At 30.5% G+C, this 17664-nt stretch overlaps 1 protein-coding gene across 1 annotated transcript; it reads right to left on the reverse strand.

Annotated features, from left to right (window-relative positions):
* Positions 1 to 15279: 15279 nt before the first annotated feature.
* LOC101257372 (uncharacterized) lies at positions 15280 to 16836 on the reverse strand. Its single transcript, XM_004239260.5, has 3 exons — positions 16616 to 16836; positions 16452 to 16521; positions 15280 to 15571 (listed from the first exon to the last, which is right to left on the reverse strand). The coding sequence occupies exons 1-3, from the start codon at positions 16746 to 16748 to the stop codon at positions 15427 to 15429; spliced, it is 348 nt and encodes a 115-aa protein (XP_004239308.1). The 5' UTR covers positions 16749 to 16836; the 3' UTR covers positions 15280 to 15426.
* Between the last annotated feature and the right edge of the window lie 828 nt (positions 16837 to 17664).

The following is a 17664-nucleotide window of genomic DNA, read 5'->3' on the forward strand; positions in this document are numbered from 1 at the left end:
GATATAACCATTTTCAAAAGAGTTTAATTTCTTCGTTCTGTCATAAAATATTGTTATGGTGTTCCTAGGACAGAATATTGAGATGTAATGCATTATTTTGATAAGTATTAAATGTATTTCGCCGAAAGGTATTCACTATCACATCTGATCGTAATGTTTGAATATATTTACCATGTCGCTTTTCCATTTCTATTTGAATTCTTTGAACTTGTCAAATTGTTCAGATTTATGGCACAACAAATACATGTCTTCATATTTTGAGTAGTTATCTGTGAAGTCACAAAATACTCAAAATCCCCTCTTGCTCGTATATTCATAGGACCGCACAGGTTAGAGTGAATTAGTTTAAACTTATTACTAGCTCTATTTCCTTTGGAGAGGAAAGGTCTCTTTGTCATTTTTACTTATAAACGAGATTCACAAGCTGAAAGTCCCCCCCCCCCCCCCTATTTAATGAAATCAGAGGTCCATCAGAAACCAACCTTGAAATCCTATTTATAATGATATAACATAGACGTAAGTGTCATAAGTAAGTTTGACTCAATTCAAAAATACGCTTTCTTTTATGAGAAATATCAACCGCCCTTTGTCAACGCATTTCTTTAGACAAAGACTCCATTTTTTCCTCTTTTCTGATGATAAATCTTTCTCAGAACATGGAGTGTGAATCAAACTCATGTTGCTATTTAATTCATTATGATGTAGCATATCATGGGAGACTTCAAATACAAAGAGATGAAGTATTTGGGAGCACCATAGAAGAATTTCTTATCATACTTAATAACAACACATTTATTTACAAATGAAACTTCATAACCAATATCCATTATTTTTGAAACTGAAATCAAATTCCTTCTTATCAGAGGTCATAAAGAACATCTTTTAAAAATATAATTCTGGTATTACTGAAAGAATAGAAAGATATTTCTTATTGTTAGGACTGGTGTTGTTCCCCTTTCGCCTGAAAGATGCAAACTCCATTCTCATTTAGTCGCCAAATTTCCTGAAACCCCTACAAAGAAGTGCAGACATGGTCAGTGGATCCTTAATCTAGAACCCATAATTGGGTAGAAACAACCAGTAAACATGTTTCAATGATAGTTAAACAAGAATTACCTTTGTTCTTTATTTTGGCTTGATAGTCGTGGCATTGCCTCTTATGGTGATCACGATACTTGCAGTGGTATCACTTGCCCTCAGGCTTAGACACACCACCTGTAGCACCTCCGAGTGCCACAATCTTGCACAACTTCTTCTACTGGGCTTTAGCCAACTTAGATGAAGAAGCGACAAATTTACCCACCTTGTATGCTACAGAAGGAGACGTTTGTTGCTTGATAATGTATTCTGCCGTTTCAGTTCATTCAACAATCTCGCAAGAGATAAATCCATCTTGTTCATATTATAATTCAAGAGAAATTATTGAAAAGTTGTCCGACAGAGTCTGTAAGATCATCTCCACCTGAGAATCCTTATCAATAGCAAGCGGCAAGTATCGCCAACTCATGCAGATAATTCATCATGATCAGCAAATGATCCTTGAAAATGGATCCTTTAACCATTTTGGTGGTCTAGATAGCCTTCATGGAAGTTTGCTTGGTAGCACGAATCTTCTCTCCGAACATCTCTTTAAGAGGTTCGAGCATATCATAAGTAGATGTCATACACTGATTTAGATTCTGCAAGAGATTCAATATTGAGGCAAGAACGTAGCACCTTGCCATCTCATCAGCCTTAACCCATTTCTTATAGTCCTTTATCTCCTCATTAGTATCATTTGCTTGTTTAATGAGGCATTATTCAATCAACGCATATTTGAAACCCTCAGATGTTAGAACAATATCAAGGTTTTGTTTTCAGTCCACAAAGCTAGGACCTTTCAGATTATTTTGGTTCAATATAGAGGACATAGTATTGAAGTGAGACATAGTTGATCTAAGAGATATTTGAAACAGATCATTAGTAACATATGTTTTTTTAAAGAACAACTGACACATATAATCATGCTAATGAACAATTAGAATTAATAGGAAAACTTAACTATGCAAGCAAATATATGAGCAAGTTCATGTATATAATACAACTTAAACAAGACAAGCCAACTCAGTTAGAGAGTAATTTGTGATGTTTAGTCAGGTATATATATATATATATATATATATATATATATATATATATATATATATATATATATATATGCACTAGTTATTCAACACGTGTGTTGCACGCGATTACTAATATAACAAATATACAGTAAATAGTATTGCTTATTTAAGCAAATATTTGAATAATAAACTTAGCAAAAAATAATATTGCAGATTTGTGAATGTTTAATGTTGATCGTCATATGTATCCCTTATTCACGCAAACCTATGAAGATAGTCAATGAAGTATTTTATTAATTAAATGGAAATATGTACACAGTTATTTTAACTTGATGAGGTTCAATCATGAAATTAGTTTATCTCACTAATACAGTCTGTCTCACTAATACTACCTCATACACCATATTTCTTTTATATTTTTCTTTTCGTCTAACCAAATGTGTTTTACATGTGTATTCTATGTTATATTATTTAGATATGTCATATGAACATATGAAGAGACAACTACATTTTATATATTCAGATATTTTCACATTTGTTATGAGTTTTTTTATGAAGAACTAGGAATATTTTAAGACAATATATATCGAAGTTAGAAGATCTCGTTATCTTAATAATACATTTGTGACATATATAATACTTTAATAGAAAATCGTTATCTTCATAATACATTTGTGACATATATAATACTTTAATTTAAATACAAATACCTACTCAAATATAAATATATATTTACATTAATGAAAATAATATCTCATAAAATTAGCTACTAAATAAATAATAAAAATTAAATCAATACAAACTTCAACTGACGTTATTACAAGTCATATGAACTATTCTTCGACTAAAATACTGAAATATTAAAAAGTAGTAAATAAGTAAAATAACAGGGCAATGTTTATATAGTAATAAATATTTCGAAGCAAACTTTCTGAGAGTCTAAATCACACAAGTAAATTGATAAATAAGTCATTTTTTTTATCTTGAGCAACAAAAATAAATCGTGAAAATTCTCTTAATTTTTAAAAAATATATTCAAAATCATATATTTACATCACAAGAGAAGTTGTCAACAAAATACAAATGAATTTAGACTACATCATGTTAACTTCATATATTGGACATTACATGCTAAAGTATATATTAACTGAAAAAATAACTATGATATCATCAAAATTATATTATTTTTCTCAAGTACTCGAGGTTATGAAATATACACTCTAAGGATAGAACGACTTACTTAATTAGAAAAGTGGTACCTCATATTCCGCTAAACTTTGTACTCATTCAACGGCAATAAATAACACAAACAATTTACAAACTTCAACTGACTTTATTATAATTCATATGAATTCTTTTTCGCCAAAATATTGAAATATTAAGAAATAGTAAATAAGTAAAACAAAAAGGCAATGTTCATATAGTAATAACTATTTTGAAGCAAATTTTTTGAGAGTCAAAATCACATAAGTAGCATTGATAGTCTTTTTTTTTCTATTGAGCATGAAATGACACTTCTATAAATTTTGAAAAAAGATATTCAGAAGCATATATCTACATCACATGAAAATTGTTAACAAAAATAAATAAATTTAGGATACACCACGTTAACTTCATATAATGAAACATCACATACGAATGTATATATTAAGCAAAGAAATAATGATTATATTTATATTATTTTCCTCAAGTAATCCATCTTATGGAATATACCGACTTACTTCAGACTCACTCATCTAGAATTAATCACACAAAAAAATTTAAAATGCAAGAAGAAGTAGAGTGCATGGTTAGAAAAATTATTGTTGAAAAATAAGAGGACTTCCCTCCATTTATAGTCAACAAAGGATAGTATGAAAAAATATTTTTTTGTGTCTTATCTGAATAATCATTACCTTTCCAAGAAGTCATTATATTTTTGAAAAGTCACAACTTTTTTAAAAAATCACAACTCTTTGGAAAAATCACAACTTATTGATAAAGTAACAACTTTTTGGAAAAGCCAGAACTCATCGAAAAATCGTAATCCTTTGAAAAAATCACAACTTATCGAAAATGTCATAACTCATCGAAAAAGTCACAACCTAAGTAAGGGATATTATAGTAATTCAATATTAAAGTTAGGAGTTTATACTTTTAAGATAATAAAATAAGATATATATATATATATATATATATATATATATATATATATATATATATATATATATATATTTGTGCATTAATCAACATGCAACTTAGTTGAAAAATTAAAAAAGTCATCAAATCAAAAGGCAAACGTAACAATATCATAATATACAAGTTTATACAATGGGAAGAAGGCATGTGTCAACATATAAACTCATATATTAGCTATTAAAATCATTTATTAGAAGCAGGGATGAATCCTTACAACTCTGTAATACAAAAACATTTTTTTTTTGGTAAACAACAAAAAACTGTTCATTAAAAGAACATCATGACATATAAAGATTTAATCAAATATGTATTAAAATCATGCACACTTATTACATTATAATTATATGTAAGACGACTCGTGATAACAATTTTTAGAATATTCACATCAGAAGCTTCATTCAGAATCAGAAACTTACATAATAGAATAATAATGTAAACTAAATAAATTGTGAAACTCTAATCTTTTGTAGCTTTCACACAACTCGTTCAGGGACTGAGACTCCAGGATTACAGTCTTCTACTAATTTCTGACTAACTCTCTCAATCAAGTCTTGTGCAGGCAAATAAAATTTCAGAAAAAGGATAATCTTTCCTTGAGAACCACTACCCTTATTTATGCTTTTTAGTATATGAAAAATGTTTGAAAGATGAAATGTTTCTAGTCATAATTAATAGTCATTAAATACCTTTAGATGTATTTGAATACTGTTAGGTGTATTCAACAACCACGATCAATAGTCATCAACAACAATTAAATACCTTTAGGTGTATTTTGACACTGTTAAGAGTATCTAACAACATAATCAATAGTTATCAACGATACTAAAAGTGTAAAAAGAAAGTCATCAAATACCAAGGGTAATCAACAATCAATAAACAGCATCAATAACCACTAATAACCGTTGAACACTATTATTTGCTTCTTTCATCTTCTAAGGAAACAAATAATAGCAATATTTTCTTCTTTCTTCTTTTAAGTAGATTAAAAAAATTCTCTTTTAAACTAACACAAGTAAAAAATGACTTATTCCTTAAATGAAAAATACTAACATTTCGTCCCTTTTTCGAACTCGATTAATTAATCAGGCATAGTAGGGACCACAAATATATTAGCATAAGCTTCCAACTATAATATTTAATTCGGAAAAAACATGAATTAATCATATCATAATAAATCACCAGATTGTACCCTAAAAATCTGAAACTGCACTCCTCTATTTAATTTCAATTTTTTCCGTTACAACTTATTTAACTCCTAATGTTAGAACGTCACCAATCAATTAAATCAAACTTCTGAAAAATTTATCATTGATTAATTTAATCCTTTATCTTTATTCTTAATTAATTCACATGACAAATATAAATATATAATCCACCTACAGGGTTTTCATGTGACTACTTATAAGCAATCATAAAGGGGTGTTTTCTTTCATGGTTCTATCAACTAATTATTATTTCATGAATGTAATTTGTTATTATCTAATCCATTAGAAATATTTTGACTCATCATGTAGTCTCATCTTTTAATAGACTACATAAATCATAATAACTACATCAAGAATAAGAGTATAAGCTCATGTAATGGACTAGAGATATTATTTATTGAAATTCAGAGCCTAAATACATATCTCAATTTGGTCCGTTCAATACATGCAAAATGTACTAACACAAGAAGTTGGAATCTTACCATTTTCATAATTAAGATTGAAATATATTTAATCTTATGCTACAATCATCAAAATGTTTGTCCAACTTCATCTTTGATTGTGAACATTTAATTTATAACTTATAGGAACTAACAAATCTAATCTTCCGCGTATGAGTTAAGCAACCCCATACCCAAAAATTGTCTACTATATAAGTAATGAGCATACATACAAAAACACAATGATCTATTCAAACAAAGATTTATTGTAATAATTAATATATAACGTAAAGTCTTTATAAAGAATTAAAATCAATAGTACTATAACTCAACCATATGGTTAGTAGTATATCCCCACAAGAATCAAGTATGATACTTTGCTCAAAATCATATCTCAAATAATTTGTCCTGAAACTAAAATATGTATCATGTTAATTTCATGCTTTAAAATCATGAAGATTAACGAAACCATAAAAATCCTGCAAAACTTTTGCTCAAGCCTTGAGATTAGAAAATACTTGTAAAAACACATGCATAATCGCTTTAATTCATAAGGAATTTGTGAAGTAAATTATTAATGTTATTATTAATCAAGATCTTCTTTTATAGCTAGAACAACCATCATATATATTAATATAAGAATAGGTTGAACTTGAAAAATCCTTCTATGAAGTTCTTGGAGATAAAGTTTGGGAAAAAATTGTGATTGAAAATTCTAGAATTCTTAGGAAACCTGGAGCCTTTAGATCTTGAAAAATTGAAAATGTTCCATTCTCTGTTCCTAATTTTTGGGAGAAGGAGAATAGAGATTTTGGGAATAACTAAGGATGTTATTAGGTTATAAGATGAATTTAGGAAAGCTAATGGAGGACAAAAGGCAACAATGCACCTTTTATAACATAAAAACACAAGAAAATTGAAAAAGACTTTTAATGAATCTGGTATGCCAAATTCGGTGAGTCGGAGGTCCATCACCAAACTATTCGGCAGATCGCCAAAGTGGGCCTTTGAATTTTCAAAGTTAACAGTTTTGAAGGTTTTCTTGTCATTTTGGCAATGTAGTTTGGCAATATGCAAAACTTTTCAACGATTCGTCAGACTGATACATTCCAATAAAACAACCATAACTTTCTACTCCAAAATTGGAGTAGTGAACGACCAATGGCGTTGGATAAAATAATGAAAAACCTTTATATTGGTGGGTCTTAATCTATAAAATGCTTAATATTTTAGGAGTAATTATTGCTTGAATTTGACTTTTGTAAAATTTTATATCAAAACTCAATTGGTAAGGAACCTTTCTACTCAACTTTGTGCTAGATGTTTCTTATGACCTTAATTCATGTACAACACGTTTCCTAAACTAAGAAATTCATCTTAATACCTATATATAAATAGAAATATTCGAATTTGGGTCTATATATATTCAATAAACAAAATGAATCTTAGCTTAAAATTGTTGGAGTTTTACAATATTTTGCTATTGAAGATCAAAACTAGAATAGACATATGAATAGAGTAAAACAAGATGTCTTTGAGCTATTCATTTACTCTATCTATAGTAGCATAAACAAAATTGTACCAAAAATCGAGTGTGGTCGAATAAATGTGCTATAATTCGTGTTATATGATTATATAGTTTATTTATGCATATTGATCAATTTAACGGTCTAATTTAATTGGTCTACAAATGAAGAGCCCACTTCGTCAAGCTCAAAATGTCATTTTATTCTAAAGGACTAAATTGATAGTCACATTATGTGGCACATCAAGTCAAATGAAACCAACCCAATAAAATCATGTCACCTGTCATTATGATATAGTATACCCAATCAACCAAAGACCAATGAAAATGTGTCATGTGTACTAGTGACGTATTCTATCAAATATGATTTGATTGGTGGAAAAAAGTATGTTCCCATAAAAACTCTTCCATTTCACAACTATATTGGTGGAATCAAATGTGCTAATTTTTCAAAAACATTCGAGCAAAAGATTACTTTTGATAATATGGAATCTAAATCCATTATTCTTTACAAACAGCCAAGTTTTTTCAGCGAATAATTAGTCAAATCAATGTCAAGTTTAATATTAAAGCTATTTCAACATTTGAATCAAATCAAATTCCTTTAACATAGTTTGTATTATTACTAAAGAATCAGCAAAATATCATAAAAATTGTAACACTCATTATATTTGAAATAAAATACTATGATTGTTGCAATATTTTTCTGTCTTAATTATTTTTTTCTCGATGCAAATTTTATCGCTTATAATATCGTTTTCCCTCGTCTGCTGAGCCGTGAAATTAGAAATGTGAAACAAACCTGATTTCTTAACACAAATATCCAAACATAATATAATAAGATAGCAAAATTACTATAACAACACTTGAATTACAAGGGAAAGTATCAAAATATCAAGTAACTAGAAATAGAGATAAGAATTGAGATGAGAAGTTTAAATTCTAGAAAGAGATGAGAAGAATACACGATCTCTTCATAATACACTTAACCTCTCTTTATAACTTCTCTTTCTTTAAAATTAGTTGCTAATTGGTCTCATCCCAAATAAACCTTTTTGTCCCAATAACTGATCTTTTGTAATGTCTAAATTCCTGTCAGGCAGGCGTTGATTCATAACAATACTCCCGTCCTCAATAAGAACCGTGTCCTTAAGGTTCGAGTCAACAACAATGTTAGTGAGCGCTCCCTACCAATTGTAGCCAAAACAAATTGTGCAATTTCAGTATAATATAGTATGTGATCTTCCTGCAACAAAAACAATCTGGAAACAGCCAAACAAACAGAGAAATGTTGATAAAATATAGTATGTGATCTTCTATACTTCCTGCATTAACCACTAATCAGGAAACAATATAAAAGATGGTTTGCTCGTAACCAAATCCCTTGAGTGCGTAGCGAGTGTAACAACAGTTGAATACTCGAAAGGAGAGCACATGACCAAAGAAGCAACCAAGCCATTGATATGTGATATGTGTTGGGATGTATGCTATTAACCATATGTTAAGAAATAATGTTTATTAGAGAATAAATATTTGATCAATTTCAATATATCATATATTCGGTTATGGTATCTATTTATTTATATAAGTAGATGATTTACTGCGTAGAGTTTTAGCTTATACATAGAAGAATTATCGGTTCTTATTAGTATAAATGTTTTTGGTTCACAATCTAGGATGAAATTGGACATACCAACGGGTACGATTGTAGCACAAGATTATATGTAATTTATCCTGATTGTGAGAACTGTATAATTTCAACTTCTTGTGCTAGTACATTTTGTAAGTTTGAACGAGATCGAGTAGGGATAGTTGTTTTGGACTGACTGATACAAACATGTTCTCTAAACTATTAAATGTACTTATATTCGTAATTCTGATATAACTATTATGATCTGTATATATTAATTATCGTTTTGATTTATTAAAAAGTGAGATTCTAATGTGGGTCAACATGCCTGGTAAGTTGGATGATAATAATATATATTGGTGAAATAATAAGTTAGTTGATGGAATTCATGTATCTATATAGATATTGATTGATATTTTTGAGAAACGTAAAAGTTTTCATCGTGTCAAATCTTGTAAGTGAATTTATGAATCCGACCCATGAAATTAGTAAGTAGTGCTCTAAAGAAAATTAATCATTAAGTTAAATTCATTAAATTCATGAGTAATTGAATTTATTGATTTGTATATGAATTATTAACATAGGAAATTAGATAAGTGTTTAATGGGGAATTACGAAATATAAATAGAGGAGTGCAATTACGAATTTCTAGTGGAGTGATTTATAATTTATTATGGTAAAAATAATTCAATTAAGTATTTGGAATTATTTCGATAATAGAAAGTCTCAGTAATTAATTTTGTGATCCCTATAGTGTCCTTATTTATCTAGATTTCAAAATCCTATAATATAAAAAAGGAAAAATAATATGCATTTTTTTCTAGTCTTCTAGAAAATCAAGGTTTTCTAGTCCTTTTAGGATTAGGAAGAAATCTCTATAAACAGGGATTCTTCTAACCTAGAAAATAGACCGATTAGTTTTCTATGCGATACTTGCCCACCCAAGAATTGAGAAAGTTCGAATTTGACTAGAGATCATTGTAGAAGACCATAGGTACCTTGTAGATTCGCTTGTAGTTTTATCTATCTTGGGAATTCGCTTGAAGGTATTCACTCACGCTTCAAGAGGTAATTCTTGAATTAAATTTAAGTAAGTTAATGTGTTCTAGAATATTAATATGTTCTAGCATAAATGATTTGGTTATCTATTATCCATGTAAGCGGTGAAAATCCTGATATGCTTCCGTTGTGCATATATGTTATCCAACAATATGTCCGCCAAGGGAGAAACTTCTTGCTTGCTATATACCTTGCTGAGACGTGCATAATCATATGGACGAGTGTCAAGACTGGCATTAGTAAAAATTAAGTTTGGTCCAAATTCACATTTCTTTAGTTGCTTGCAGTTGATATAACCCGTGCTCACATCCAAGCTAGCAGAATTTGAGTGCTAAGAGAGGATCCAAGAAACGAATAAAATATTCAAACGCAGCAGTGCCTAAACATTTCCGCTTAAGACCACACACTTGTTCACCCCACACTACTAAAATATAAGTAGAAACAAAACTAGTATCTCGAAACATATTCTCATTGGCACCATAAGATAGAGGAATATCATGTATCAAATGAATGATTTGCAAAGGTAAGAGAAACAACGAAATCTGGTGAGGAATAAGAATCTGGTTGTAGAGTCATGTTCCATTCAAAATCGTCGTTTGGCGAAAGGTTTTATAGAGCTTTCATGAGATTATTGCACACAAAATAAGGAGCGGTCAACGCCATCCATTTGTTCTTCATTCGTGCAACCCTCAATTGGTACTCAAAAATCTTGCACAAAAATATTGATGATATAACAAATTTGATTCCCACCTTGTTATCGTAAGACTGGAGTTCTATTGTTGATATGCCACACTCATACTCCATATATAAATAAGCAAGATGATCCCCAATATTCTCAGTTACCCATGAATATTTATCAAATATATGAATTAAAGGTCACAACTCCTATTTCAACTCTACTTAATTGCTCCCAATCCGATAACTTTGCACATAAACAACTCCATTTGTTATCGATTGCTTCAAGAACTATTTGTTAGGACCGAAAATAAGCAGGTGTAAATGCGGAAGCTAGCAATACAAACCTCGAAAGACCACGAGTAAGAAGACAACGAGAAATATATCAAAAGACACAAAGATTTAACGTGGTTCGGTCAATCGACCTACGTCCACAAAGGAGATGAGCAATCCACTATAAATATGAGAGTACAAAATACAGAGAGAAACAACCTCAACCAATTCACTCGGAATACATGGGAGGTTCACACAAGTGATAACATATCAAGCTTGTGACCCACAGATTCTCCCTCTAACCAAAACTCTCAAAGCCTTTAAGATTACATTGTCAATGTTAATTAAGTTAGAAGGAACATGCCTCTATTTATAGAGTCCTAAACCTTTTCCTACCAAAAAAAGAATAGTCAATTCAAAACCTTTTCCTAAAAGGAAAACCTATTTATGGTAAGAAATCAGGGCAAATAAAACCCTACAAATCTCCCCCTTGGCCTGAATTTCTGACAAAATAAATTTGTCCACCTTCTTTACTTAATCTTCAACAACTTGCTTCTCCTCTCCATAATCTCCTTTCCAAAATTTATGTCTCAACACAGAGAATCTCTTTGAAACAATTTCTCCAACAAAATCTTCATTACTGTAAAAAAGGTTGCAGCTAGAAATACACCCACCATGATGAACACCTCTATCTAACCTGGTTCAATCATCGATTATCGAACCACTAAACCTGACTCCATCATTGAATCTGGCTCTGATACCACTTGTTAGGACCGAAAATAAGTAGGTGTAAACGCGGAAGCTAGCAATACAAACCTCGAAAGACCACGAGTAAGAAGACAACGAGAAATATATCAAAAGACACAAAGATTTAACGTGGTTCGGTCAATCGACCTATGTCCACAAAGGAGATGAGCAATCCACTATAAATATGAGAGTACAAAATACAGAGAGAAACAACCTCAACCAATTCACTCAGAATATATGGGAGGTTCACACAAGTGATAACATATTAAGCTTGTGACCCACAGATTCTTCCTCTAACCAAAACTCTCAAAGCCTTTAAGATTACATTGTCAATGCTAATTAAGTTAGAAGGAACATGCCTCTATTTATAGAGTCCTAAACTTTTTCCTACCAAAAAAAGAATAGTCAATTCAAAACCTTTTCCTAAAAGGAAAACCTATTTATGGTAAGAAATCAGGGCAAATAAACCCAACAAATCTCCCCCTTGGCCTGAATTTCTGACAAAATAAATTTGTCCACCTTCTTTACTTAATCTTCAACAACTTGCTTCTCCTCTCCATAATCTCCTTTATAAAATTTATGTCTCAACACAGAGAATCTCTTTGAAACAATTTCTCCAACAAAATCTTCATTACTGTAAAAAAGGTTGCAGCTAGAAATACACCCACCAAGATGAACACCTCTATCTAACTTGGTTCAATCATCGATTATCGAACCACTAAACCTGACTCCATCATTGAATCTGGCTCTGATACCACTTTGTTGGGAAAGACAAGGCACTAACAAAGAATGCCTGACAGGATAACAACGGAAGAATATCCAAGTCTATACTTTCCCTTCTCGATTTGAACCAAGAGAAGACAAACAACCACAAGCAATATGATAGTAAGGCAGCAAGTAATTCGGAACTAATTCTTGGTTCCCATATACAAAGATTTGATGCAGTTTCACGAACAGAGACAACGAAGATGGTTGCACCAAGATCGACTTGACAATATTGGATTAGAAGACATTGATCATAGTTGCACCAAGATCTGCTTGACAATATTGGATTAAAAGACATTAAATCAATGACACTATTAGCAACATGAAAAGTTGATATCTTAAGGATTTTGCTTAACTCGTTCACAACTATGGTTGAACAATCCTTGTACGAGTGACATAATTTCTTTGCAAAAGCAATTTGTCTTACACTAACCAGTAATAGATCACCTTCATCATGTTCTTCTTTCCCATTAGATTTTTCCTTCTCCTCATCATTTATGAGCTCGACCGCAGGAATTTCTTTCCTTTGACAGTTCTCTTTGGGATGTCAATCGACAAATTGGACTGCATAATTTCGATAGTTGTAGCTTCCTCACAAGCCATTTCAATTGGAGTATCCTTAGCGAATATTATGGGGCAGAAACTAGTTAACCTTTCGTCGAACATCTTTTGCACATCCGTTTTGCTTTTGCCGTCAGATTTCTCATCATAGTTTTGAAGAAAACGTGAATTTGTTATATTGCTCCACTTGTGGAGATCGACCAAGCCATCTTTTGGCAATTTCATATGTTGTTTACGAAACTGAATCAACACTTTTGCAGTAAAATTTTTCCAATTTGCCAATTGTTTGTTTTGGAAAAGTCAATGGTACCACCGTAAAGATGTCCCGTCGAGATAGTACAATGCGAGAGATATCTTATGATTTTTTGTAATATCATCAAATTCAAAATAGCATTCAGCCTGAGAAATCCATAACTCTAGATTCTCGCCACAAAATCGTTGAAGTTACATTGTGCTAGGTTTACTCGTTCCAAGGTTTCCAACTAGGGGTGTCAAAAGTGAACCCAAATATAGATAACCCGTCCAAAATTTTAAGAGTTTTTAAGGGTTGGGCTCAAGATAATTTAAATTTGGTTCAATCTCAACTCATTCAAGCATAACTCATTTGAAGAGAATCCTCATTTGAGCTCAATTCCATCTCCAATTTCAACATGTTTTAAAACTTTTTATTAAGATATGTTTCTATATTTAATGTATAAATTATTATCTATTTAGCATCTTTTACGATTTATCTATCAATTTGTTACTTTTTAAAAAAATAACTTCGAGCTAAAATTCAAGTTGTGATTGTAAAAGTTAAATATCAATATGTTAAATTATTGAGATTAATCGAGTCAAATTGGACAGATGAAGAACCAACCCGTTTTTAAGCCCATTTGAGCCCAATTCATTTGAGCCCAAAGTAAACTTGGGCAGGTCAAGACCCAATCCGACTTTCATCTCACCATTTTAATATTTTCAATTTCAGCCCAACCCGCGTATTTGACACCCCTATTTCCAACCAACTCATGTAACATTGAACGAATTTCGGCAAGATCCTTTGACCAAGTATCCTTCATGACTTTAATTGAATCCTCAATAGTCGAAATATTTGGTCCTCTGTTGAAGTCCTCTGGATGAAAGCACCAATGAAATAAACCCGATTTCTTAACACAAATATCCAAACATTATATAATAAGGTAGCCAAATTATAATAACAATACTTGAATTACAAGGAAAAGTATCAAAATATCAAATTACTAGAGATAGAGATAAGAATAGAGATGAGAAGTTTAGATTCTAGAAAGAGATGAGAGCAACAAACAATTTCTTCATAATAAGCTTAACCTCTCTTTCGGACTGCTCTTTCTTTTAAATTAGTTGTTAATCATCTGGATCCCATATAAACGTTTTTGGCCCAATAACTGATTTTTTGTGACATCTAAATTCGTGTCGGGCCGTGATTGATTCATAAGAAAATGCCTGTGGACCTAAATTTCACAGTCTATTTTGTTCTTTTCAAAATCGATGTGGGTCTGTTAAATCAAATCAAAAAAATTATTGATTTAACAATTTTGATTTTTTATTATCGGGTTAACGATCCTTATTGGTTCGGGATTTTTTTCGAACAGGTTAAATAATCCAATAGTATATTAATAAATTATATGTATATCAATCGGTGTATAAAGTCCTTGATTTAAGATTTAATTTCATATTTTTATTTTGGCATCTCAAACTTATGGTTATCCTACGATGTGTTACTGTTGTTTTTTCGAGCAAGATACAATCTATCAACTCATGTGCATAGTTTATTTGGCTTGAGACCGAGTTTCTAAGTGATTTTCATTAATCATTTATTTTTGTGTCAAATCTTAACTGATAAATCGATAATTGAACCAATAACAATCAATAATTGATAAAGCGATAACCGATAAGCCAATATCTTAGTAGTTCTTAACGATTTAACATGTTTACAAATTGATAACCTTTAAATCAAAGTGATAAACTTCAAAACTGAATTGATCGATACATGCACAAACCTACCTCCGAAGAGATCGTACAAGAAATGTCTAACAGCTTCCAAGAAATGTACCAGTTATGCATCAACAAGGAAAGTGCAGAATAAGGAAATAAAAAGTGCAATAAACATAAAATTCTATATCTTCACCAAACAAAAAGAATGTGTATAGAAATGAGATTACTCTTATACATTAGAAAACTCAAATGTAGACAAAAGGTCAGAATGAGACATCCAAAAAGCTTCTTGTTTCATTTGAGAATTTAATCATCTTATTGGAACCTTTATCCAACCGTTTGCAAAAGCAATTGCCAAGATCACAAAAGGTGTTGACATTCCAAATATGATTATATAGGGAAGTGGTGTCATCATAGGGTTCTCCCCTGCTTTTTCTCCTGCTGATTGCCAATACCTAAAACACCCAATCTCTTTCACTAATGATAGGCAATTCATAAAAAATCCCTATGTGTTACTTCATATTAATATATGTATCGAAATCAAGAAAACAAAAAACAAATATTAATCACAAATGAGACACAAATAAATAATTAAGCCCCAATCTAGGGGCTGATTTATCACCTGTTCACTTAACTAATAATTATTAACTCAGAAAAGTCATTTTTCTTCGATAAAAAGTGATTTTATGAGATAATAACTACAGTTGAGTGATCATATAAAAATCAACTCCTCCAACTAGTTAAGATTATTTGGTGATACGAACAATTTATCTCAATTTTGTTCTATTCATAATATTTCGACTATGTTGTTCAGACTTTTCAAAAATTTTATTACGAGTGTAGTAGCATTTAGAGAATACGATCAACATAGATATCGACAATTTCTTTTCAATCATTCAGTAACCAAAATTCACTGATCAAATTAATCCGAATTCACTCTAAATAGTCTAATTAAAAGAGCAAAATTATAGCTTACCATAAGGTTTTTATTCCAAGGATTCAAACTCGAGACTTTGATTGAGTGGATAAATTAATTAAAAAATCTCAATTATTTCACTAACAAATTCAAAGTTTTGTGGATTTATCACACTTCAACTATTTAATGTTGACTCTATATGCTTTACTATAACCAATAACTTTTGCTCGAGTAATATATTGGTACTTAGAAGTTTATCAAATATTTACAAGAGTATTAAGTTTAAAATCCAACAAGGCAATTCTTAACACTTGAAATCAATGTAATAAAATTTAAAATTCATAAAGTTAAAATTCTAGATTCGCAGATGGATGATAAAGCATAGTGACGAAAAAATAATGAATGATAGGAAAACTTACTGTTCAGGTTCTTGTTCTTTAGTAATGAATTTCTTCTTCTCATCTTTCTTTACATCACCCTCTCCTCCTCCTATCAATAATCACACAAAAAACATTTTTTATATGTAAAACATTAATTAATATCATAAACAATAAATTAATAAATCAACTTAATAAAGCCAAACCTAATTTTGCTGAAACTGTGAAATGAGTTCTCCTTCTTTTCAATGAGGTTGAAGTGAGAGATTGTGGAAAAGGTGAAAGAAGTTCTCTTGGTAAAACTCCAACGTTCATGCTAAGTGCACAAGACACAGCCATATTAGCTGCACTTTTTTTTTAAAAAAAAAATAGAATAATTTCTGCAGATAATTTGCGGATGGATTGTGCTGGATCTTCAAATATATATATCATGTTATGTGTGGTCAATATTTTAAATAAAGTAATATCTTCGAGATATTTTAGCTAGAACCCCCAATGTTTAGAATACTGTCATTTGGACCCTTTAGGTTAAAGTAATATATGTCTTGGACCAAGGAATATACCCTTAAGGGTTGTTTGGCCAAATTATCCGTTTTTTTTTTTGTATAACTTATATGACATTTAATAGATACGTAAAAAATAAGTTTTTCATATATAAAATTAATGTGACGTTTGGTTGACAATTTAGAAAGCGTGCGTAAGTACTACATGTATAAGTTATGAGGACATTTTGTATTGTTCTATGCCGGATAAAAAATGAAATAAGTAATCACCTTATAACTAATAGTATTACTTGATATATTTATAACTAAACCTTATATTACTAATATTCGCTTAATTTCAACGAGCTACTTAACTATCCGTAATTAATTAGCACTACACTTTTCAGTTCTCAACGCATAGTGTAAGATATATATAGTGCTTAAGAATGTAGGCTGTAAATATGAAGATCAAGGCTGAATTATGGCTATCAATTAGAAGACCATAGACTCTAGTGCTATAAAATCGATAATATACAATGTACATGTCAAACAATTTTCAGAAATATATAACTTGTTTTTAGTAAATTAGTTTGGGAACAACATTTATAAGCACAGAAAGACTTATTTTAAATTTCAGATGTTGTCACAAGCATCTGATGTAATCTATATATGTTAACAAACCTTTTGGTTGTTAACGTTGTACAATGTATACCTGTCGTAGGAGTTAGCGTAGAAGACTTGAAAAAATACAATGTTTCTGGATTGAAGCTGAG

This window comes from Solanum lycopersicum, chromosome 5 (genome assembly GCF_036512215.1).
Source record: "Solanum lycopersicum chromosome 5, SLM_r2.1".
NCBI classification, from domain to species: Eukaryota; Viridiplantae; Streptophyta; class Magnoliopsida; order Solanales; family Solanaceae; genus Solanum; species Solanum lycopersicum.

Bases quoted from the DNA above. Each gene is read 5' to 3' on its own strand.
- LOC101257372 (XM_004239260.5), bottom strand. From the start codon at position 16,748: ATGGCTGTGTCTTGTGCACTTAGCATGAACGTTGGAGTTTTACCAAGA. The intron at 16,522-16,615 runs GTTTGGCTTTAT...GATTATTGATAG, and splicing joins CACAGTTTCAGCAAAATTAG to GAGGAGGAGAGGGTGATGTA. The intron at 15,572-16,451 runs GTAAGTTTTCCT...TGGGTGTTTTAG, and splicing joins AAAGAACAAGAACCTGAACA to GTATTGGCAATCAGCAGGAG.